General features: G+C 49.1%; 1 protein-coding gene across 3 annotated transcripts in view; it reads right to left on the bottom strand.

The window, feature by feature from the left end:
• The window catches only part of Vac14 (VAC14 component of PIKFYVE complex), a 107,659-nt gene that overhangs the window by 21,470 nt on the left and 60,428 nt on the right, over nucleotides 1–25,761 (bottom strand). For all 3 annotated transcript variants that reach the window (XM_027405999.2, XM_027405998.2, XM_027406000.2), the window contains exon 14: nucleotides 15,950–16,082. In XM_027405999.2, the coding sequence (XP_027261800.1) occupies nucleotides 15,950–16,082 (133 nt within the window). The remainder of the gene's footprint in view (nucleotides 1–15,949; nucleotides 16,083–25,761) is intronic.

Raw genomic sequence — 25,761 nt, 5'->3', positions numbered from 1 at the left:
TGCCACCTTGGGAGAATATGGGGGATTTACCAGCCCTTTCAGGAGCTGTGCAACTGTAGAGCCTGGGTTCTGCCTTGGAGCTTTGGGCAGAGGCTCCCCTCACCTCCCCAGACCCTCTGTCTTCATTTCTGCCTGGTACTGCACCCTTATCTTCCCTGCTGGTCTCTGCCTGCTGTGTATCCCCCTGCCTTCTGTTCACAAAGAAAGAAAAAGAGACCAACTCTCAGGAAGACCCAGGACTCTTCCTGGCACCCTCATCTCAGGCAGTGGCTTCCCCTGTCAGCTTCATGACTACAATCACCTCCTGAGGCATCAGCCTCCCTGGGGAAGGAAGTAAGATCAGCTAGCCAGCCACTGCACTGGCATCACTGTCCTTGCTTTTCTGCTGTATCTGGCATTCACAGACGGTAGCAGTCCTTTGTTCAGGAGCTATACTGACTGGAGTGTCTCTGGGCTTCACATTTTTAGTTTAAGGCTTCTGTGAGATTTTATGAATGGAGATGGTTTTCTGTGGCTCTTTACAAGTGCCCACTAAGGGACTACTGAATAAATGGTGGAAAATGAAAGAGAAGTTAAATACTAATTCCCACTACTGGCAACAAAGAACAAACATCACAGCCACACTGCAGAGCTTTCTGGAAAATGGTAACAAGTTCTGTGTCTGAAAGGGCCAGGAGGGCAGCAGAGAACAGCAGTTAGGGTGAGACAAAGATGGCATGGAGGGGGGGGGGATGTAGGGAGACACCGTAACCACGCCTCCTAAGGGCTGGCAACAGGTGTGCCCCACCACGCCTGTCAGGGAGTGGTCAAGGTGATGTCAGGGTGACGTGTGAGAGGTTTAAAGGGACAGACAAGGCACATGGTAGCTCTCTTTTCCTTGTTGCTTGGGCACACTCTGGCTTCCTGTCAGTTGGCATTTACCTATTAAAAGTTATCCTAACCTCATGGACTACGCATTAGTTATTCATTGTGATAGGGGGGCACTGCTTCAGGTATCTGGAGCCAAAAAGAAAGTTTTCTTTAGTTTGTACCTTTTCCTACTACCAGCCCAGAAGGCTGGAAATATTCCTTGTGTGACCATCTTTTTCAGGGAACTTTAAGATGTTTGAAGTAGGCTTTGGGACCAAATGTTCTCTGCCTAGGAAACCTTCACTGGATTAAATGCATGAGAACAAAGAAGAACCTAGTCATGAGGTGTCCTTGAGAGTCACCCTGGAAGATGCATTGGTCCTGGGGGACATGCTTGTAGATGAGGTCCCCGTGAGCAGGGTTTGTGTCAGGGAGGAGTGGGAGTGACTCCCTTCCCTTCAGGATCCCATTGCTGCCCAATTGAGCAGAGAGCAGCCAGCTACACACCAAGGTTTTGAGACAGGGTGGCTGTCCTTGAACTCACAGAGATCCACTTGTTCTGCCTCCTGAGTGCTGGGATTAAAGGTGTGTACACTCAAAACATAGGGGTTTTAACATCCACATGTCTGACCTCTACAAAGAGAAGGGTACCTCTCCTGAGGCCACTGAGTTCCAGCTCAGACTTCAGGGCAGTGTCTAAAAAATTCAAGGCTGCCTGAGCTACACAGTATGTTAAAAGCCAGTCCAGGTAACTTAGGGAGACCTTGTTGTCAAATGAAAACAGCTTAGTGGGAGAGGACTCGCCTGGCATGAGTTCGATGGCTATTGTAATGGTGGGGTGGGGAGAAGTCTAAGGCATCTGAGGATCTGGGGACTCTCTTGGGAAAACCATCAGAGGCAGAGCCCCAGAGCAGTATTCATGGAAGGTGGCACCTCACCAGTGGGTGGCAGGACCCTGGCTGGGTGATTTGGTGGCAGGCAGGGCTTCCCTCTCCTGAGAGGGACTGACTGGTACACATTTAACAATGGAAACATGCATTTTACAAATGAGAGGATCAACAGCCGGGAAATGGTATTTTTAGTTACTGTGGCTCTTTGCTTCAAAGGCGTATGTTTCATCTAAAACCAGGCAAACCTCCTACAAAGTCTGCCTGTTTGCAAGGAGTGATTAGCATAATACGAGTGGGAAAAAAGGCCAGGCTCCACATGGAGGCAGGAGAGCCTACTACATGGGGAGGCTTTCTCCTGAGATAGAATTTAACAAATAAGGAAAGTCTTATCAATGGAGCTGAGGCCCCCTTTTTCACTTGGAGCAGCCACCCCGCCTTACACAAACGTCCTGGTTATTACGGTGCCTGACACTGCCACCAACAGAGCAGGCCACCCCTATGGGTGCTATTTAAACACCACTTTTGGGCTGGTGAGAAGGCTCAGCCGGTAGGGGTGCTTGCTGTCCAAACTGATAACCCCAGTGCGTCTTCTGGTCCTGCACAGTGGAAGGAAACCACTGACTTCTGCATTGTTCTCTGACCTCCACACCCCATGCCCAATATACATAACATACAGGAAATACTGTGAAAAACTCAATCTCACTTTTGTTCAATTTCTCTTAATTTTAAGAGTAAGGGGGCCTTTCTGAGTGGTTGGCAAGAGCCAAGTCAGGGGTAAACAAGAAGGGTGGGTGGCGGGTGAGATAATTTCAGGTCACAGGTGGTGACATCAAGGCCACAGACCATGGGTTGGCTAGAAGTGCCTCTCCTCGTTTGGGCAACATCTTTAATGTCTGTCTTTTCTCACTTGGACACGCGTCAGCAGCCTGAAGAAGGGACCTTGGTTGTACACGGTGAAGAGACACCACAGGAATGAAACAGGCTATGACCCACTTCCCAAAGCTGTGACTACAGATACTTATCTGTGGAGTCAAGTCAGAGACAGGGGACACTTGACAGCTGTGACACCAGGCCCAGGTCACTGTTCTGAGGGGCTGGGACTTCAGGTGGTAGGAGACTTGCCCTCTACGTTACACATCACTGCTGAATGAGGAGGGGATGGGAGGACTAGTCATTCTCTTCCTCAGGGTTTCCCCCAGGAAAAGAAAGGACAGACAGGTTTTCCTGTGGAGGGTCAGGAAATGGAGTGCTCTCAGATGAAGCACACAGGGGAAGATGTGAGAAATCAATTATCCGGCTGCTGCGGGGTGGGTAGGGTGGGAGTCAGGAGAAGCAGGAGGGGTTGGCCTGGTGCAGCCACTCAGGCTTCAAGGGCAGGTGGAAGGAAGGGATCTCCGGGACTTGCCAACTGTTAGGGCCAGACTTCCGACAGAGGTGGGTGGGTCTCCTTCAGGAAAGGAGAGGCAGACCTTCATTCATCTGAAAGGAAGGGCTCAGCCCATGGGAGAGGAAGGAAATGGGCTCTCCTCAGGAGAGATGACTGGGTGAAGAAAAGTCTAAATTCAGAGGGACCTGGAGTGAACTGACTGAAGCCAGCATCCCTGAAGAGTCCCTCACATGAGGGGTGCCACACACTCTGGGTACCAAAGTTTTAAGCTTAGTTCAGATGATCTATTTTGATGCCAAGACACAGAATTGTCTAGAATGCAGCAAGATTCCTTGTCGTGCAAGCTGCCTGCACCACCATCCTGACTAACCTCTGTTGGCCTGTGACTCTAACAGCAGGGGGTGGGGTGAAAGGCTACAGCTGTTACAATGGGTGAGAGTCCCCTCCATTTCTTTCAACTTTCTCCTGGCAGGCTCTGGGCCCCACATGTCTTCTGCTTCACTTGAAGTTCTAGAAACATGGAAGGAAGCCAATTATTCATTTCAGGCATAGCCTAATGCATACCTACAGCCCATCTTGTATGCTTCAGGGTGGCTGTAAGGTGGCAGATTCTCTTGGGGACCCAGACACCCCATCCGGGTGGAAGGGCTTTTCTGAACCAGCTCTAGCCCTTTAGTGGCTCACTGGGTACTGCAGGGCCACTTGTAAAGCAGCCAGGCGGAGCCCTGCCCCACTTCTAGGTTCCCTCTCCTCTCAGTCACACACAGGTCCTTTTGAAGCCTTGGGCTCCAGCCTGTGGACTTCTGAGCAGGGACAGTAGCACCTCTGCTTTCCCACTCCCACTGAGTTCTTACCGACATTTCATGGCTCAGCTTAGACTTTTATGTTTTTTTTTTTCTGGAAGCTTTCCTGGGCTCTTGCACTCCCTGAGCACCCTACCCCCACCCCATCTGCTCCCACAGAGCACCATCAAACTGTGGTGCTACTGCTTGTGATCATGACTAACCTCGAGGGTAGGGACTAGCACTGCTCACTGCAATGGGCACCAGGCCTGACACTGGCAAGCACACAGGACAGGCCTGCTCAGTGACGAATGGCTGCTTGGTGCTCTCTGGGCCAGCAGCAGCAGCCGCACCTTACCAGATGTCAGGTAGATTCTCTCAGGCCATTACAGAGCTGGGGAACGCCTCGGCACTTGATCCTAGCAGTTTCGTTCTCAGACCGAGGGCTCTTGCCTGGCTTGACAGCTGTGGCCTAATTTCCAGGGCCGTCACTGGGCTCCTTATTTTTACCCATTGGTATTTTTCATTACTGATGATGCATGGGGGATGGTGGGGGCTTGGAGGTGGGGGAGGGTATGGATGAATGGGAGACATGAGTGCTGGGAAGCTGGAGTCGTAGTCAGGTGGGGAAGAGATGGGATACGAATGGAGTGAGGATGGACCAAATAATTTTTTCTCTAAATTTATAAAAGGAGTGCCCCACCCCCATCACACCCCTTGATTTTCCTCAGTAAGCACTTTCAACAAGGTCACAAATGCACTGGCTCTATAGATTTTTTGGCTCCAAACCACATTTCAGGCAGCCTTTAAAAGCCAATCTTGGCACAGTTTCACCGAAGCCCGAGGAGAGGGAAAACTAGGGCACTTTTATGCTTTGAGAAAACATCAGATCCAGGTCACAGCTTCCTGGCTTTGTGGAAGCTGCGGGGCACTCTTTTCCTATTGGCCTCAAGCTGCACACTTTGTCATCACCACCGTACCAGCATTTCCACCTTCAGAGCAGTCACAACACTGGGTGGCATTTCTTTCTTGCCACTTGTCTATCTATGCCACTAGGTTTACCTTGGTGCAGGCGGACACCACAGTTAAGAGCTGGTGTGGGATCTGGGGTATTCACAGAACAGACGGAAGTACTGAGAGAATCTGGCTCTGTCTCCAGCTAGGTGAGCACTCTTCTCCAACTACGCAGGCTCTCTAACCTCTCTACAATGCTGCTGCACACCACATCCTCCTTGGGACTATGGGACTATAGAGGAAGGGCTGTGAGGGTTCATTCCAGGTACTACATAAAGGCAGCACAAGTAAGTAGCTATTTAAAAATAAGAGCCTTAGCTCCCTGCTTGTGTTCAAGAACTTGGCTGAGGGGTTGGGGGAATGGTTCAGTATATAGTGTTTGCTATGCAAGCATGAGTACATGAGTTTGGATAGTAGCATGCATCTGTAATCACAACACTCTTACAGGTCAGTGAGCTTGGCTTAAAACTTCTATACAATTGGTAAGAGCCGATTCCTTGAGAGACCCTGTCCCGCCCTCCCCCCCCCCAAAATGGAGAGTAAAAGACACCTTTGGTCTCCATTTACATAGTATGCACACCCACACCCGTATGCAAACACATGAACGTGTACAGACAAAATTCAGGGTTGGGGGAGTAGTTCAGTGGGAAAACACATAGGATATGAAATGCCCCAGGTTCAATTTGTAGCATGGCCAGAATTGTACAGAAAGTACACTGTTCAGGAAGGCAGCCATCTGGATTTCCAGCACCTTCCAGCTAGGTATTCCTTTTCCTTGGAGATCTGCTGCTCCCTACTCTATGAGGGATTGGTTAGGCTGCTCCTCCCAGAACCCCACAGCCCACTCCTGCCACTACCAGATACACATGCCACTGTCTACACCAGTCAGGGGTCTCCCCTACAGCATGGCCTTCTGAAACACGATGGCTACATGATGTAGTGGCCATGTCTATGACTCAAAAGACCCAATCAAGGCTGATTAGGTGTTCTCTAGGTCCTTGGTCTGAGTAAAGAAATAATGCCTGTGGGTTTTAGGTGATAGAGCCGTGTCTGGCTCACAGGGAATGCCTCACAGGCATAAGCTGGGAATGGGTAGCCCTATTATGGATAGTCCTAGTAGCCTCTCAACGCCCATGAAAGCATACAAAACACTAAACATGCCAACTATAAAGGAAAGTGCATCACTGAGATGTTGAAAGTGATAAGGCATGCCACGGAACGAGTGATCACAGTGCGTGCATGGGGAGAAGCTCAGATTCAGAGCAAATAAAGACCTTTCCACAGATCAGTAAGAAAACACTGAGAACCAATGGGAAAGTGACATGAGCAGGCTCGCCACAGGAGGATACCCATCAGTCCTTAGGACAATGTGACTAAGAATCCAACTGTGCTGATGGGAGAGAAGTGCATGCAAACACTCTACACTCTCTCAGAACTGTGAATGTAGGGCCACCTGCAGTCCACAGTTCCTAGGTGTAAACCCAACAAGAATGTGTGTGTGTGTGTGTGTGTGTGTGTGTGTATGATGATATATATGGACCCCCCCAAATGCACAAGGTCATACATTCGCAGCACCATTAGTCCCAGGCTTTAGAAGAGAACACAAACTAAATAATGTTCAGAACCTCCAGGAAGTTGGGAGGGGCTACTTGGGAAAGGGTAGGGAGGCAGATATTGTAAAACACATGAAGAGACTGGCCAGTGCTAGAGGGCTCTACTTCTCATATAAACGGGACAACTAGTGAAAATTAGCTGACCCATAATACATTCATGGTTCATGCACTTTTTGTGTTTGAGGCAGGGTCTCTCTATGTAGCTCAGGTTGGTCCTGAAGTCAGGAAGTACTAGATTACAGGCATGTGCCACATGGCTGGCTCCTGCATCACAGCAGAGGGAGGGAAGGCTGTTATGCAGGCAGGAGAGGGAAGAAAGACCAATCCACACATCTGAGGCAAAAGTGTGGTTAAGAAAGGGGGGGTGGCTTTACCAGAAATAGCAAAATCAAGCTAAAATCAAGTTGGACCTTCTTGGCACAGGATAGAATCTCCAAATCATATTCTTTGGGACAGGAAGATGGGCTGGGGATTCTCAGGAGCAGCCAGGCATACAGTGCTACAGTATAAGAACCTGCTTGAGGCCATGGATTTGCTGATGACAAGGTGGAAGGTACAGCACAAATGCGGATGGAACTCGGAGTGTGGCTGTGGCTGTGTTCAGGGTGTGGAGAAAGAGATAAAACCAGACTCCCCGTGAATCCACCTCAGTGTAGCTTTGAAATGAGAGAGGCCAATGTGGAGGACTCAGGCAACCGTGATAAGCCAGGGGGAAATAAATGACCTGTGAGGAAGGGATGAGATGTGTCCCCTTGAGCAACAGTCAGATTCTGACCAAGAGAAACACTGTCAAAATGCCAAGGAGATCCAAGGAAACTAGCCTGACTCACCAGAGACAGGGGATAGTGTGGAATAGTGTGGAGGGCCGGAGGGCCTGGGGGACAGACTGAAGGTAGTCATGTCAGGGGGGTCTCTATGTGGACTGCTCTATGGGCTGACAAAAGGGGGATGCTACAAGAGCAGGGAGCACAGGCGCTTCTGAATGAGAGCTAAGATCCTCACAGGATCCTAGTGGAGTTCAGCATCATGGTTCCCTCAGGCCAGGCATGCAAAGGTGACTCACCGTCAGTTATTCTCCAAAGAAGCATCCTTTGCTCTGTGGAAAGGGGAGCTGGTCTAGCTGATACCGAGTCTGGCCCTGATGTGGCAATCGGGAGACATGGGCTTTCAGGTCTGGACAGCTGCTGCACTTCTCAGGGAAGGACAACATGAACTTTCTGGGTTTTTCCAGGTGTGCCTTTTGGGCTCTGTAGGCTGCATGAAGACCCTGGTGGGAGCACTGAGGAGCACAGGGTCTTTGAGCCTGGCTGCTAGTGTTCATGGATGGTGCTTCTGAACATCTCACTATCCTCATGAACACTATCCCTTTCTTGTACACAAGTTCCCATATCTGGGGAGAAACCTCAGCTCTGGGGTCCATGCTCCTGCAGATCATATCCCAAGCCTAAGAATAAAGGAGGTGGGGTAAGTGCTCTACTGTTATAGGGACATTAAAAACAACAACAACAAAACAACCATAATGATGATGACAACAATAAGAGACCGAAAGCTTACAATCTTCCGAAGGGCTGAGGCAATCAACTTTATAGAAAGTTAAATTGTCCACTTCAGATCCTAAGGGCCTAGCTATTTGGTGGGCCTTCCCAGGCTACATTATGATGAGGTACTTGATCTGACCTTCCCTGTGGACCTTGGCCTTCTGTGGTCACTGAGGCAGGTTTGGCACCCCAGTTCTCCCCAAGCCAAGCCTCTCCAATGGTCATCGCCCAGTTCCCCCGGCCAAGCCTTTCCAATGGTTATCATCCATGCTTCAAGAGGAGGCCTTTCCTTTTCTGCAATCAGCAACTGGTCTAGAGGCCTTTCACACACGCCTATGAGGGAAACCATTCTAAAGTCAGGCACAGGGTGTGGGGGGCTCTGTGACATCCCTCTGTGCTAAGCAATCATGTGAGGGACAAGAAGAGCCTCGTAAGGGTCTGTCTCAAAGGCAGCCCCAGGAAGCGTGTGCTGACCTGATAGCAGGAAGAAAGGGAGGCTCCTGAGGAAAGCAACATACAATGGACAGACAGTATGCATCCGGAGCAGTCTTTCCAGGAGTTTACAAGCACTTGGAGCCTAAGGACCCCACTTGTCTGTCCTGGCTCTCATGCAGAGGAAGGCAGGAGGATGCAACACGACTTCCAGGGGCCAATTCCAATACTATTTTCTTTCTTTCTTTTTTTTTTTTTAAGATTCTATACTAGGACACACTTTTTGTTGCTTGCTAATTCACCAAGCTGTCTGACTTACTAATGTCAAAACTTTGTAAGCTTCCTGGCACACTTAGGTAAATTCTAAACAGATCCAGAGAGTTTTGTAAGTCCATCTGGAAACAAGCTCACAAGCTTCAGACTGAAATTCGTTATCAAGTTTTCAGCCCCTGAAAACAACTCTTTATAATCACCCTCAGTGCTGCCAGCTAGCTGCCTGGGCTATGGCTGCGGATCTCAGGTGTATGGACTATCAAGTAGGTATTGATTGTGTGGGGGGCTGGATGGGGGCCAAACAGGTGCCACATCTCTGTGGTGTGGAGCTCACTACTGCACATCCATGGAGTGGGCTCTCAGCTGACCAACTTTGCCACCAATCTGCTGCTTAATCTTCCCCTCCTGCCAGGGCCTCCTAGAAACTGTGACACACAGTTGCTTAGGGGGAGCTTGACAGTTTGGGCTGTAGTAACAAGGGTCATCCTGAAGGACACATGGCCTCCCTCTGCCTGCTCACCTGTGGCCTTTAACCTCTGTACACACAGCCTTGCTCAGAGCACGTGGGGGTGCTCTCTCTGGCCAGTGCTCTGAAGGACCTAATCAATCCCAGCCTGGCCTAATAAGGCCCATCACATGTGGTTTCCATTTTCCAGAAGAAAAGACAGCCCTCTTACATGGAGTGCCAGTGGGTATGCCGGGCATGGGGACTGCTTGGAGGAGCAGGATGGCCCCAGTTCCAGACAGTTTCTAGGCTGGGCTGCTGGTCACTTGGCTCAGGGTACCTGCATGTTGCCCCTTATGAGGCATCTTTGTGTGTCAGACTGGACGCCTGGGTCTGGGTGCCATTTCCACTGTCACAGAATTGTTTTAAGTTAAATCTCAGGTTAAGGGCTGGTTGTGCAAAGTGGATTCTGTGGAACACTCCCCTTTGATGTTTTCAGTTGAAACAAAAACATCACTTCCCCAGCTCCCCGCCCCAGAGTTGGGGGGTGGGCAAATGGGGAAGGCTCTAGAAGATTCCTACAAGGAGCTGGGTAGACTTTAATTAAAACTGGCAAGAAGAGAAGCTTCTCCTGAGCAGGGTATCAGACATTACGAGGTTTCCTCCAGTTTTGTTCAATGTCCTGGCTCCTTTCCTCAGCTGGGGACCACTCAATATAGCTGCAAACTAATAAAAGATCAAATTCCACTTGTGATCCCAGTAGGAGGGTCAGGATCTTCTCTTGCAGGCAGATTCAGATTGGTGTGTGCTTGCTGTGGTAATTTATTTTTGTTTTGAGCAAATGAAGGCAATCCATTAAAGGGCAACAGGAAGAGAGCTGACTGATGCCCCTTAGACCACTCTTGGAAGTGGGCACCAGGGGCCAAGCATATTTTTCTGAAATGCCAATTTAACTAGGACAGCGGGTCTTGACACTTCGTTTTCTATCAGCACAGTACAATGAACTTTTGGGGTCCTGGTCAATGACCGAAACAGATGAGATGGCAACTACAAAGACACACAGGCTGAAGGGGAGGATGTCTCTAGGAAAAGGGACTCCAGAGACTGAGGTAATACTCGGGGGACCTTGGGGGTATGAGGGAATTGGGCTTAGAGGAGGGGGGCAGATTAACCGTCATGAGCTGCTTAGTGGAATTTCCAAGTTACAGAATCAAAGAGTGACTTCTGACACCCTCCTTCCTAGAGTCTGCCCAGACTCTAGGGCCGACCAACTCCCCCCCTCTTCATGACACAAGGGCTCATATGCAAACCCAGGGCGCTAGGGGAGGCAGTATTAATCAGTAGGAACATAGGGTGGGAGAGCGGGACAAAAATGAAGTCTCACAATGGGTGTCTTGGAAGGAAGGCTCATGATTGTGTTTCTTTCCTACTTGGGTCCTGGATCATCCTTTCTGGATACCTGCCCCATCCGAGGAGCGCGCCTGTGCCTGGGAGGGTGCTTGAGACTTATCTACCATCAACTGGGCAGTGGAGCCGCAGGCCTTGCATTCACAGCACACAGTGGCTTGTTAAAAATGAAAGCATTCTCTGGCAAGTGCTCTTTGCAAGGCAGCAGGGAGGAAGAGGAGGGGAAAACTCACAGTTGATGGAACCAAAGGAGGCTGGCCAGAGGCCCTGTTGGCAGGCAGAGTGGAGTGTCTTCAGACTTGCTACTTCCCAGCACAGAAGCGGGCTTGTAAAGATCACAGCTGTTGGGTTACGCCAGAGTTCATATCACAGCTTATCAAAGAGGCTAGCTTTTCTCCCTCCTTTCCTTTTCTCCTGTGTATAAGTGGGGTGGTTCACAGGCAGACAAGGCCTGGATTTGTTCAGCTAGCATTAGCATGGAGGGTGGGAAGAAGCCGGGGGAGGGCAATGCACACCAACACCTACTTTAGGCAGAGTTGGTTTAATGGGGCCTGGCTGGGCACTGGTGGGTGCCCTGGCCACTGGGGCAGCAAAGCTAGCTTTTAGGACACAAGGCTTAATTATCCTACTCTCCCATGAAGCTTGTTCCTGTTCTCCACAGACCACCAGGGGAAGTGGAGGCCATGCTCATGTCAGGGGCTGGAGAGCAGTTTTCCTTCATCAAATATCATCAGTACTGGGGCTGGAACCCATTCGAGCTGACTCAATCTCATCTCTCATCGTAGAATGGCTAGATAGGCACCATTTAACATTTGTGTTTCATGGACAAAGCAGGAAGGATTTGGAGGCATGCCACATAGTTACAAAGGTTACAACTGTGAGGAATTGGGATTTGAACCTGTGCTAGCAGGCTAGTTTTTATGTCAACTTAACGCAAGCTAGAGTCATCTGAAAGGTGGAAACTCCATGGAGAAAATGCCTCTAAGACTGGGCTGTAGGCAAGCCTGTAGGGCATTTTCTTAATTAGTGACTGAGGTGGGAGGGCTCAGCCCATTGTGGGTGGAGCCACCTCTGGGCAAATGGTCCTGGGTTCTGTTAGAAAGCAGGCTTAGCAATCCCTTTGAGGAGCAAACAAGTAAGCACTAGTCTACTGTGGCCTCAGCATCAGCTCCTGCCTTCAGACTCCTTCCCTGTTTGATTTCCTGCTGACTGCCTTCGATGATGAAGTACAATGTAGAAGAGTAAGCCAAATAAACCCTTTCCTCCCTAGTTGCTTTTGGTTATGGTGTTTCATCATAGTAAGAGTAACCTGAACTAAGAATCCAAGCCTTCCTCCAAATGCCACACACTTCCTTAGGCTTTGAGGGTGTGTGGGCAAGTTTGGGGTACCCTGCCCCATGTGTGCCATCTTCCCCCAACTGTGGGCTGGGCCTCAACTTCTCTACAACCAAACCAAAGGAAGGGCCTAGACCTGAGTTAGGGCTTGTGAGGCTGGCTCCCTCAATCTCAACTCATGATCAAAATGACTATGTCCACAAGGTAAGGAGCTGGGTGGACACTGAGGCCAGGATGGAATTCTGGTCTTCCGTTCCTGCCTCTGGTTCCACATCAAGGTGCAGTCTGGGTACAGCGTGGGGGGAGGAGACTGACAAAAATTCTCTTGGTGCTGAGAGCCCACTAGATATTTTTTTTCAAGAGCTCTGGATGTCTTTGTCTTCCCACAAATGGCAGCTGCCCTGGGGCCTAAACACACCACTGCACAAATAATGGCTTCTAACTTGTTCACAGGAGCAACCTTTTATCTTTATCAGTGTGCAGAATTAGGGACCAAGAGGAACAACTGGACAGCTGAAGGAGGGGGTTGATGTGTTCCTCATCAGGCCTGTGGCTCCATTAGTGTGTGTGCCATTAGCAAGCCCTTCCTGCCGTTCTTTTTTTGGCATGAGGAGGCCAGAGGTCAACACCCAGTGTCTTTCCTTGAGTGCTTTCCACACTTATTTATTTATTAACATAGGGTCTCTCACTGAACCTGAAGCTCAATCAGTTTGGCTAATCCAGGCAGCCAGTGAAGTCCAGGGATCTACCAATCCCTACACCAAACACACGGTCATGCCCTGCTTTTCTATAGGCTTTGGGGATATGAACTCAAGCCCTGGTGCTTGAGCAGTATGTACTTGACTGAGCCAGTGGAGCTCAGGCTTGTTTAGGTCACTATGTAGCCTAGGCTGGCCTTGAACTCACAGCAATCCTCTTACCTTAGCTTCCCCAGTGCTGGGATAACAGCCAGGAATCACAGTACCCAGTTTTAGTATATTCCCTCTTTAAAGCTATCAGCAGAAAAGAATTATATAAACGAAGATGCAGGATGACAGCCAACCACCCCACCTCATTGAAGGTCTTAATCTCTTGTGCAGGGAGGGAGTTGCAGATCTGTGTGCCCTCAGAGTCCACCCTGGGTGTCTGAGACAGTGAGTAGGGGATGGTCAGCAGTGGCCCAGCACTGGCTTGGGAGGCAGCAGGTTCTCAGGTACAGGTTTTGTGGCATGGTGGCAGAAAGCTGGATGTCTAGAGCTAAAAAAGGCCAAGTAGAGATCTTAGTGAAGGATTGTTGTGCCAGTACCCAGGGATGAGACCCTCTGTGGCTGTGCTGGGTGGGGTGAGAGGCCTGGCCTGGATGACCTATCAGAGCCCAGCACAGTTATGGAGGGAACTGAACTCTGAGCAGCAAGTTATTGCCATGCTCGACATTCCAAGTCCTCAGAGGACAAGGAGAGATGACCCATGGCCCTGCTCTTGAGTCCTTTGAGGAGCTGGGATCATAGTTCTGGCCCCAGGTTCCTTAGCATGCACATGTCCAGGAGTCCTTGAGGTTCCAAGCTCTGTCAGCTACACCAGAGAGACAACATAGTGGGTGCTGAATTAGCAGTCAGGAGTATGCAGCCCAACTCCAAGCAATCCTAGCTGGCACACTGCTTCTTAAGCACACCTTTCCCTTAAGCAAAAATGAGAATTCTTATCATTCCCAGACACTAGGAAGCCAGCAAAGTTTTACTAAGCAATAACACATAGTGATCTTCCCCTTTTGACCAATGAGGTGAAGAATCTGTTTGTAGTGGTGTCATGCACTCATCAACTGTGCTCCTGCCACTTCAAGACTAATAGTGGTTCTCAACTGGTACATTCTTGGGCCTCAAGCACACTGAGTAGATGCTCTACATCTGAGCTACCCGCCCAGTCTTTGAACAATTTTGATTGTCCAAAATAGGAGGAGGCAGGTGCTACTTGCACCTGGTGGGTAGAGGTTGGGGGTGCTGTTTAAACATCCTATAGCTCCACCACAAAGAATGACCTGGATTCAAATGCCCACAGTACTGAGGGCTGATAACCTCTCCAGACCACAGGGACATCCTTTAGGTAGTTCAGACATCAGAAGCCCCTTCCTCCTGCTGCGGTCCTACTATTCTTTCTGTTCTTTTTCATGACTTAGTCCTTTGGTCTAGTTCCCAGGGTATCTTCAACTCTATTCTCTGACCTGAATCTAGCCTGTGTTTTCCTCCAGCTTGCAGACAGGCCTTTCCATCAAGTTCTCTCTTCTCCCCTTCCCTGTCTTGTCCCCATCTCCTGGGCTCCCTCTGTGGCTGAGCAGGCTTCGGCATCAACTTTCAGATCTTCTTCAGGGTTCATCTCCCCCCACTGCCCTCTCCCAGCTTCTCTTACCTCCACTTCCTTCCACCTTTCTGGCCCTTCTCAGCCTCCTCTCTGGCTTCTCCCTTTGCCCAACCAGTGTATGTGAAGCTTCTTAGGGCTCAACCTCAGACTCCTTCCCTTACTTGGCTCCTTTTATTCCCTAAAAATGAAAACTCTACAGGGAAGAACCAACCAGAACCATACTTTGCGCAGGACTGGTGCTGAGTAATTATCTGTTGATTGAGTGACTACACTATCTATTTCCAGACTTGCAACTTAGAACTAGGTCTCTCTTTGATGCATCAAACTGCTGCTTTGACATTTTACTTTTGATGTTCTCAAAGCAATTCAAACTCAAGCATGTGACTGTTATCACTCTGATACTCTCAGGGCTCAAGACCTGAATGCTGTTGTGACACTTCCCCTTGTCCCCCCTACACTTCATCCTCAGTCAACACTGCTGCCCATGGCCAATCTCATCTAGACCACAGCATCTCAGTCGCCTACCCGTCTTGGCTTTCTAACTCATTCTTCCAACACAGCAACCTTTCAGACCAGAAATCTGTCCCATCACTCCCTCTCATGTAGCTTCTTACTGACTGACCTCTAAGTAAAGTTAGGGACCCACTTAACTGGGTTCTTTGTGCCAGTGCCCAGGGCTAAGAAACCCTCTATGGCTGTGTTGGGTGGAGTGAGGACTGGTCTGGAGGTTGGTCTTGAGGCCCTCTCAGACAGAACTCAGCATAGTTCTTGAGGGGACCGAGCTCTGAACAGCAAGTGACTGCCATGCTGGATACACCGAGGCCCCAGAGGACAAGAAGAGGATCTCTGAGTTCTGCTCAACTTTGTGTTCAGTTTCACAGAGAAATAAACTCTTCATGTGCATTCCTGCCATCAAGTTGTCTGTGTAAACTGGGGCTCTGCTGGGTACCCAACTCACCCACCCTTGTGGCCACACAATACTGTCTGCTCCCCAAGCACCCTCAGTCACATTAAGAACCCCAGCACTTGAAGTTTTGATTCCACTAAAACCACCAGGTAGGTTTTAATAAGCAGACCTAAGACTTGCTGCTATAGAGCATCTAGGACCATTTGGATCATTCTGGAAGGCTCTTCCACTTGGCTTTGTTGGGAAGTCTGCAGGAATTTTTGTTCTTGATTGAGCTTTCATTAGCCGAAAGTGACGCTGGGCACTCTTCTGGTGACACTATTTTATGATGTTGAGGACAAGACAAAGGAAGTCCCATGCATGGGATGACAAGTTTTCAGACCCGTCAACTCAAGAACCTGGTTTCACAGAACTTACTAGATCCTGTGCTAGTTAGTAGTGGGGCTCCAGCCTGTGTCATGTTCTCTCTGGCCCACTTTCTTTCTGCTTCAAAAGAACAATGGTGGCTCTTATGGAGAGGGTATTTTATCAGAAGGGAAAACACTCCGTTTCAAAGAGCTGCCAAGGACTACCTGCTTCACGTTGGCACCACAATCTAGCGAGGGAAGCCTTCTTTATTTCTTCCAAGAACAATGCAAAGGTCAGGAAAAGGGGAAGAAGAAAGAAAGGAAGAAAGAAAAGCAGGTGGCTACTTTGCCACCATATGCAGTGAGAGATTCAAAGCTGAGGTAGATAGGGCTGACCTGATGATGAATGGGCCTCTGGCCTCCAGGAGCTTCCGTTCACTGCTGAATGTCTGCAGAAGGTTGATCATGAACTTGTAAAAGTAGGAGTTCATGGTGGGAGTGGAAGGAGAACATTCTAAGCCTTTGGTACCTGCAGAAAAAGGAACAGTCAGGATTTAATCTGATTGTGTGTCTACTGGGTGATGAGACAGAATGCAATTGTAAGTGCCATAAGTGTGCGTGCATGCGTGTGTGCGTGCGTGCGTGCGTGCGTGCGTGCGTGCGTGTGTGTGTGTGTGTGTGTGTGTGTGTGTGTAAAAAGATGAAGGAAAAATCTCCAACCAAGGGCCACAGACTGGAAGCAAGGGCTATATGATTATGTACAATCAGATACAATTTACTGGTTCACTCCTCCATCGAATCCCATAGCACTCAGTGAACACCTCATGGGTAAGACCGCCATTAGGTGCTACAATAAAAACCAAACAGGACCTGGAGGGACAGCTTTGTGGTTAGGGCATGTACTGCTGTTGTGGATGACTTGAGTTTAACTCCCAGCACTTACACTAGGCAGCTCAAAACCACCTATAACTCCAGGGGATGTGACACTATCTTCTGGCCTCCAAGGGAATCTGTACTCATGTGCACATTACCACACATAGTTACACACACATATATGCAGTACAAAATAAAATAAATCTTAAACAATAAAAAACAAATGAACACAGTGGCGAGCTACTATCCCAACAAATTAGATACTTTGCACAATTAAGATAATCAGTGGCCAGAGAATAAAGAGGTTAGATAGACAGCTGGGCATGGTGGCACACGCCTTTAATCCCAGCATTTGGGAGGTGGAAGAAGGTACATCTCTGAGTTTGAGGCCAGCCTGGTTTCTCAGACAGAAACTGTCTGGAAAAACCAAACCAACCAACCAAAACAAACAGTATCCCTAAAAAAACAAACAAACAAACAAAACCCACCCCAAACCAAACTAAAACAACAAAATAACCAAAACAACAATAACAAAAAAGGATGGTAGGTGCAACCTCTCCATGGCCAACAAAGCTAACAACCTCCCATGAGACACAAGATAAATTCCTTTCCTAGTGCTGAGAAAAAAAAAAAAAAAATCATGCACATAATGACTGGTAAAGACAGCAAACACCAAGCAAACAGTGACTTGTTTGGATCCTCACCTAGCATTGGGAGATAGGTTAAGGTGCTCTTTTAGGGTGGTATTCTAAAGCCTGCAAAGCCCTAGCTGGCTCTTTCATGCGCCTCAGCTGAAAACAAGCCTCACACCACCACTCTTCCAGCCTGCTCTTCCTTATGTGCCCTTGGTGAAGCTTCTGGCACTGAGGAACGAGGAAGGCTGATGGGATGCTGGGCTTGTTCTGGTGTGGGCTAATCATATACCCCACAGGATCCACCGTCCTTTCTAATGTGGCCTAGTGCTGGAAAGGGGTGACAACGATGGTGGGATTTCTCAGTCTGCCCAATGCAATACTGGGACATCATTGTTAAAAACACTAGCTTGATTAGTCTCATCCTTGCCCCATAAAGTATGCCTTTTAAAGCATACGATTTTCAAGTTTTCAGAACATTCTTCATTGCACAGAAACCACCACTAGCTGTGGAATACTTTAATTATCCCTCTACTGGAATCCCACTAGCTTTACTTCTTAGTCTCTCCTCCAAGCCTTGAGAACAAATCCTTATCTATACACTTGCCTATTTTGGACATTTTGCATGAATAAATGAAACCCAATACGGCTTCTTTCATGTAACATACATCCAAGACTCATCCTGCTTGTGTATATCCATTCTTTATTCATTTTTATGGCTGAACAATGGATACACCATATTGTATTTGTTAATTCATCAAATGGCGAGTACTTGGTGTCCACTTTGTGGCTATTATGAATAATGCCGCTGTAAACAGTCATGCTTACAAGTCTGTATGGACAGTTTTTCCTTTCTCTTGACTATACACCTAGGAAAGAAACTACTGGGTCATATGGAAACTGTCTGGGTCCTGAGGAACTGCCAGACCACTTTTAAAGTGGCTACTATGGAGGCTCTACCTTCTCTATGCCCTCTCCAGCATGTGTTATCTGCCTTTCACTATAGCCATCCTAGTGGATGGGAAGTGGTGTTTCATTGTGGTTTTGAGTTGTAGTTTTTAGTGATGGTGTTACTCATGCTTATGGTGCCTATGTTTATCTTTTCTGGAGAAACAACTACGCAACTCCTTCGCCTATTTCCAAAACTGAACTATTTGACTTTTTGTTATTAGAGTTTCTCATATATGTGGGTTCTTATCAGGTAGGTGGTTTATAAACATTTTCTCCTGTTCTGTGGGTCTCTCCCCACTTCCTGCCAGGAAAGCACTCCACTACAAAGCTATATCCTAGTCCACTTTCTTGATACTGTCCTCTACAACAAAAATATCTGGGCTGGGGACTGTGCTCAGTGGTAGAGCATTTGCCTACTACTGTGTTCAAGGCCACTGGTTACATTCCCAGTATTGCATAAAATAAGACAACTCTTGTGGTGCTACGGGCCTCATGGGCGCATGCGAGGGGGCTTCTACCCCTCTACTGGTATGTACCACCAGTCCCACGGAACTTTATATTTTGGTTAAGTCCAATATGTCATTTTTTTCTTTGGCTGCTCATGCTTTTAAAATAGTAGAGTAAGTAAGGCCAACTGAGGCAGCAGAGACTGTCAGTTTCTTAACTGGCCTCTCTCTGGTCTAGAAGCCTCTCTTTCTGAAAGAGCAGGCAGGTACTGGCACAAGGTAGGCAGGATGGAGGGGTTCTTGCAGATAAAGTTTGTCTGTGGGAGTACACACAGCCTCCAGAAGCATTAGGCCAGGTGTATAAAAGAATGCACAATGGGCTGGAGAGATGGCTCAGTGGTTAAGAGCGCCGACTGCTCTTCCAGAGGTCCTGAGTTCAATTCCCAGCAACCACATGGTGGCTCACAACCATCCGTTATAAGATCTGGTGCCCTCTTCGGGTATGCAGATATACATGGAAGCAGAATGTTGTATACATAATAAATAAATAAAATCTTAAAAAAAAAAAAAGAATGTACAAAACCACCCAGGGCATTACAACAAGTCTCTCAGAGGAGCTGCTGGTGGCCAGTGGCTACAGAAGCACTGAAACACCCCAGGGGTTGTGTTTTCTCCTGATCTTTATAGGGGAGTGGCTGGGAACTAGAAGTTATTTTTTGTTTGCCTGTCCCCCAGCTACAGATGCCTTAAAACCTGTCATTCTTATTCTTTAGGCTAACAGACCCTTTACCTCCAAACCCTGTAGCTTCAATCCCAAGACCTTTCTACATAACCCTCCACACTTCCAAATCCTGCCACTCCAAATCCCAAGACTCTTCTAGACAACACTCTCCATCCAAGACCCTTCCAGATAACCCCTGGGGAACTGCCTCATTCAACTTTCTGCTGTTTGTACCGCACTGTTCTAGGTCCATGCTGGGACAGCCTGGTTAAATGGCAAATCGTCTTTGCTCCCATAGGGGCTGTCTGCAGAATCAAGTTACAGATGAAGTAACTCCATGCCCAGCTGGGACTGATTTTAGAAGAGATGGCTGAAGACACAGCTGTTGAGGCAGTCCCACCTCACCATCCTCACCCACAGGAGATAGATACATCCAGTGATGGCTGTCATGGCCTGGCTACCCACCCCACAGCCCCAGGGACATGTGTACAGGAATCTAGTTCACTGTAAGCTTCTCCTGGGGCATATCTCTGCATTATCTGGGTCCCTATCTCCTTCCTGCTTCTCTATGTGCACCCCTGGGCCATCTCATTTCCAGGCCTAAGGCCACTAGGTTTCAAAGTACTTAAAAGGACAGTGGGACCAATGAAGAGAGTAACCACAAATAAGTCCTCCCTGGCTGTGGCTATCTGGGAGCCTTAAGGAGCTGGGTACTTTGGGAACACTGGCATTCCAGCCTCACAGGGACAAGGGAAAGAAAGCACCAAGCACACTGCTTGGCCTCAGTTTCTTCATCTATAGATAAGGGCAGTAAGAGTTCCTAACAACTGAGACAACACATGCATGTACTGGACAAGGCATGCCACAAGTCTGTGCTCAATAAATGGGGTGAGTGTGACATCAGCAAACATCCCTTGTCCTGGAGCACTGTGTGGGGCAGTCATTCCCTGCTGAACAGGCTGGAAATACGGGGAGAATTAGGGTCTGAAACAAACGCACAGAATTCTGTTGGGATATTTCAGGGAGGAAGGAGTTATCTGTGCCTCACTCCCCAGGTCAGCTGACAGACTGGCCAAAGATAATGGGAGAGATGGCTTGGGGTTACCCTGGTTACCATGGACTCATCTTTGCTCCTTTAGTAAGAGCTCTCACTGTTTCAAATGGACTCTCAGTGTCCAGGCTAAATGATGGTGGCTTCCAGTGGAGATAGAAAGCACATGGGACAAGAGATTAGTTCGTATGAGCAGTGTCCTCTGTGTTGTTCATAGACCACACACAAGAAAAAGCCAAGCATTCCCCAACTAGAGCCATGTGCCTTTCCCAAGACTTAGCTGACAGGAGGCTTAGCTGTGACAGTTTAGGGTGAGCCATCCAGAACCCCAGATTGGCCTGTATTGAATGCAACCATTAGGAATAGAACCTCTGACCTTAGAATCCCACTCACTAGGAAGACCTCTACTCCCACTGAGAGTTGGGAGTTGAAGGCAAGGGGAGCTGTCAGTGCTCACTGGTGACAGGGTCAGGCTCTGCGAGAGCTCTCCCCACCAAGGTTTTCCCTTTTGCCCAACCTCCTCTGACCCCAGGAGCCTTCAGGCCTGCTGTCTGGAGAACCCAAGAAAAGAGACTCTTGTAAGACTGTTGAAATACAGCCTCTGTTCAGGCCTCCTCTCAGAGATACTGACAGGCCCGATGGGACACTGTCTATGAATCTCCAGCTAGCAAACTTGTCCATGCCATTTCATCTCACCTGAAAAGTGAGTTTAGATCAAAGAAGTGCCACATCCTGCTTGCTCTGTACCCCTTCCCTGCTGTCCATCTGGGAATCAGAGAGCCTGGCTGCAGCCTCCTCATCCTAAAGAGGCATATGAAGATCCCCTCTTCTGCCACGTGAGCACCGATTTTCTTTTCTGCCATGCTGTCTCTCTCTGCTGCTGGGTCTTGAATTCTCCTTGGAGCTCCCATCATGTTGCTCCCCCCCTGCCTTCCTTGTTCATTGTGTTTAAATAACATCTAATAAATTCCTCAGTCCCCAGTCATCTGACTCAGTGTCCTCTTGAATCACCTGCCCCATCCCAAACCCAATAGTCCTTGGCCAGGGCTGTGAGGCTCAGGAGAGGAAATGGAGAGCACAAACTCACCCCAGGAGTGTGACTGCAGAGATTTCTGCCTCACTGCAGCCTGCACCTCCCAGGGGACAGCTCAAATACCTCCACCAGCCTCTGATGCCTACCTACAGCTCTTGCTCATCTGGTTGTGCAGTCTGAAGTGGCTCTGTCTCAAGATGGGCTGGTGCTGCACATGCCTGAGAATAGGCAAAGCTGGGCCTGGCTTGGCCTGATGTAGGGCATGCTTTCTAGATCTGCATCTGGATAGAGGTGTCCTAGCAGACTGTCCTTAGCATTACCAACAGTGCAGTTCTGTAGGTCCATTCAAATGGTAGACAAGCTGCTTTGGTGGGAACCAGAAGGCCAGGAAGGAGAGGAAAGGGCTGTGTCTCAGGGGCTCTTCCTGAAGGGCTGAGAGGAGCAGGGTCTCTATTTTCTGACCCGAAGAGGACAGGGATGTGAGGGAGAGTGCAATCCCTCAGCCACACACATCTGCCTTGTATTTCTGGCTTGGGCAAGCAAGAAGCCTGTGGGGCTCTGGAAGGAAGCTCACGTGACTGACTGGCTGCTCAGGGGCAGACAGATGCTGTGGGGAGTCCTCTGTATACAAAGACAGGCCAGTGGGGTGGTGGCTGGGGAGCCAGCCCTGCAGATGTTGCTAAGTGAAACCTGATGTGGCGACATGAGAATCTGCTGAACGCCTCACAAACAACCTTCCCTGGGATGTTTTGGATTCAGTTTTGTGGCTATGACGTGAAGGAGCCTCACATGTCAGGATAAAAATAGCTCTGGCCTCAATACACAACCCAAGTTACAGTGCAACGGAACCAGATGCAAAAACATTAGCCACCCAGCTCAGACTCCACTTGCAAGGTCCCTGCTACATTCTCTACCTTCTTCCCTGCTGATGTCAGGCCCATGGATTTGCTGCCTTGAGGGGTAGGGAAAGGGCCAGTGGCTATGGACAGCACACCCAGAAGGCCAAATCCTGTTGCTGATTTATCCAGGCCATGGAGACAGTGAGCTGGCTTCTCATCTATGACCACCTCAGAGGAAGGAGTCCATACAGTCCATTCTTGGCACAGAAAGTGCTTCATGAAGCTTGGCATGTGGTGCCACACACCTTTAATCTTAGCACTTATGACACTGAGGCAGGAGGATCTCTGTGAGTCCCAGGCCATCCTGGTCTATAAAGAGAGCTCAAAGACAGCCAGGGCTACATAGAGAAACCCTGTCTCAAAACAAAACAAAAAAAAACAAACAATAACAACCAAAAAGGAAGTAAGGAAGTACTTGATGGGAGGGAAAGCATGGCTGGGAAGCTGGTATGGCACACAAGGAGAATGGTGGGGAAGGAGTAACTTCCCCATAGAATTAAGTGGCTGGAAGGAAAGGGAGGCCAAGCATTTTTGTTTTTGTTTTTTTGGAGAGAGAGTTGTAGAATTGGAGGTTTCACTCATTTCATAGATGGCAGACACAACACCAACACCACCCTGGTGACCTGATCCTAGAGGTAACCACCCAGGACAGGAGCCAGAGCCTCACCCATATCTAGGAGGTTCCAGCTGTTTGGCTTACAGCATAAGGCAAGATAATCAGTCAGAGAGGGGCTTAGGAGTACTTCTCAGATTTTAGGGGAGTGGTGGGGTCACCCAGCCATCTGCTATCAGGAAGAGGCTGCTACCTAAGCAAGGACTAGGGCCAAGGTCAGTGCTAAAGGGAGAAAGATAGAGCCAACAAGAAAACCAACAAGGAGTCTCAGTTGCAGGCCCAAGGGGACACCTTTCTGGACAATGGGACTGGGGAACTTAAGCTTACCCTTAAGCGACCTGTTCATGGCCATTCTTCATTTTAAGCATCTCCTTGCTAGGTACCTGCTGCTAGGAATTCACATATCAATAAAACGTAGCTCTCATGGCCTGAGATTACAAGCACATACAGACACTTGATCCTGATAAATGTGAGTCTCGAATTGGGGATGACCTGAGTGTTTGCATTTCTACACGTCTGCACCTCAGCAGCAGGAGGAGCCTTAACAGATCACAGCCAACAGGGAACACAGGTCAGTCTACCATTCACCCTGACAAGCCTAAGGGGCTAAAGGGGAGGCAGTCTTGCAGACGCTGTCACCAGCACTGACCTCAGTGGTCCTGTTGTCAAGGCAGTTCCTCACAGCAGAGTGCTGATCTTAGCTCTGGCTAGGGAGGAGCTTCCAAATCCCCCAAGTACTCCATCCCAGTTTAGAAGATGGGGAGGTGGTACCTGAAGCAGGAACCCACTATAGCGCACAGGTGGCAGATCTTTCTGCTACCCCCCAGGAGCGGAAAGGATATGCAGGCTTTGGGGTTCAAAGAGCAATGGGCAAGGCTCTTGAGGGAGCTGTTACATCAGCTGTGGTTATAGTAAGCAGAAGGCAGCAGGACAGGAAATGAGGCTCTTTGTAGCCTGAGGCCAGAATGGGGTACCTGGAATCACTGTGAAGAAAAGAACTACTTCTTTGGGAACTGGCAGGCTGGAGCCACAGCTGGGTACAGGACACCCAGACCAGCCTCAGAGTGATAGCTAGGCTCCTACTGCTCCTCCTCTCAGGTGAAGGAAGCTTCCAATGGCAGCAAAGGTGGGATTCCTACGCTCCTCTGAGGGTGGGTTAGACAGCCAGGTTCCTGGGCCAGTACAAATGCCTGTCACAATCCTCAGTCAGGGATTAAAGCCTGCTCTCCTCTCAGAGTTGCTGATGGAGTTGGGCTGATCCAGGTGAACAACCCTGTAAAATGCTTAGCACAGAACCAGGTTTCAGTAAGTGCAAGGCAATGCTGGCAGCTACTGTGACCACTGCTACCACAGGGAGATATGGCCTAGTTCCCGAAAGCCTCCTGGGTTTCTTCAAGGGCTTGTTTGTCTGGTAAAAGGAAGAAACTGTTGACATCTGGTCACACTGGCCTGGGCTGCAGGGAATGAAGAGGAATCGGAACATTTCACCTTTGCCCTTTCAGAGCTAGAGGCGCAGATACCAAAGGAGTGAGCCCTGTAGGGTATGCCGCCATGAGTAGTATCCCGTCAATGAGTTGGGAATAGAATGATTTTGAAGCATGCACAAAGCCATCCTTAGCTCCTCCCTAGTGGTGGTGCACACTTGTAATCCTAGCATATGGAAGGTGGAGGCTGGATGATTTAAAAATCAAGGTTATCCTTGGTTACCTGATGAATTCAAAGCCAATCTGGGATATATGAGACCTTGCTTAAAAAGAAAAAGAAAAAGAAAGAAAGAACGAAAGAAAAAGAAAGGAAGGAAGAAAGATTCTCACGGAAAGCTGGCAGACGAACTTTAGGTCAAGTATCAGACTTGTCGTGACCCTTAGTCCAGATTGCCACTCTACTGCTTACTTGGCCATAGACACTGAGGGTACCTGGGTCTCCCCAGGCCTGATATCTTCATGACAGCAGAGTTGTCCAGGCCTTGGGAGAAAGAGATATGGGTCCTGGGATCTTAGAATCTTGGGTCCTACTAACTGTTCTGTGGGTGAGGGTGGTCCCACAGAGGTCTGGTTACTGTCCCTTCTTTCCACAGCCTGGCAATACACGTGCAGACTTCTGAGTCAGGAGGAGCTGAGCCCCAGGAGCCCCAGAGTGGGAGATGGCTTTGCTCAGAGGCCTTTGTGTAGGTAGCTAGCTTTCCTGTTGTTTTAGAGGTAGTTCTGTTCTGGCCAAGAACAAAGGAAGTGGAACCTGGACCTTGGTCTCTGTGCTGGGGGGAGAGAGATATTTCTTCTAGGTCATGCAAGAGGAAACATTCCGAATGTGGGCAACGCTGTCTCCTGTGCTCTGGGAACCACTGTGCTCTGGGAACCACTGTGGTGGTGCATGTAGGGCAACACAGCACTCACCCAGGCCTGCTTTTCCCCATCACTGTGATCTAATGTGAAGGAGGGGCCACTGGCTTCCTGCAGATGCCATGACGCTGCCTTCTAGAAAGTTCCTGCATGGAGGATGGAGTGATTTCCTCCTATGGGACACAGCACTGCAATCCCAGGTTCTCAGATCCATGTCCCGGAGAGGTAGAGGGACAGTGGACTCTGGACAGGAAGGGCTGGTCTTGCACCCTCTGTCCATGTGCACACGTGCCCGGGTGCACAAGAGACAAACCCCAGCGCATGCCCAGGGAGCAATCTGGGGAAGAGCAGCCAGCAGAGCAATGAGAACATTTCCTGCGTGTTTTCTGACCTCAATACCACCCCACACATCCATGGCGTCTGCCGTGAGCCTCCCAAGGCAGCCAGGCCAGGAGAGGGCAGAGGGCAAGCTGGCTTCCTGCATTCCTTTCTTACTGATTTGATCTTGACCTTCCAGAGTCATGAACACACTTGTAAACTCTGATGCCAGCTGTGGAGATGCAGTCACATCTGCATCTCCATCTGCCTGGAGGGTCTCATAGCCCCAAGTTCCATAAAGGGCTCAGGCTAATTTTGTAGCTCCCAGTATT

The sequence above is a fragment of the Cricetulus griseus genome, chromosome 3 (genome assembly GCF_003668045.3).
Source record: "Cricetulus griseus strain 17A/GY chromosome 3, alternate assembly CriGri-PICRH-1.0, whole genome shotgun sequence".
NCBI classification, from domain to species: Eukaryota; Metazoa; Chordata; class Mammalia; order Rodentia; family Cricetidae; genus Cricetulus; species Cricetulus griseus.
Note: the sequence above shows the minus strand (reverse complement) of the source record. Positions and strands in the feature narration are given on the sequence as shown.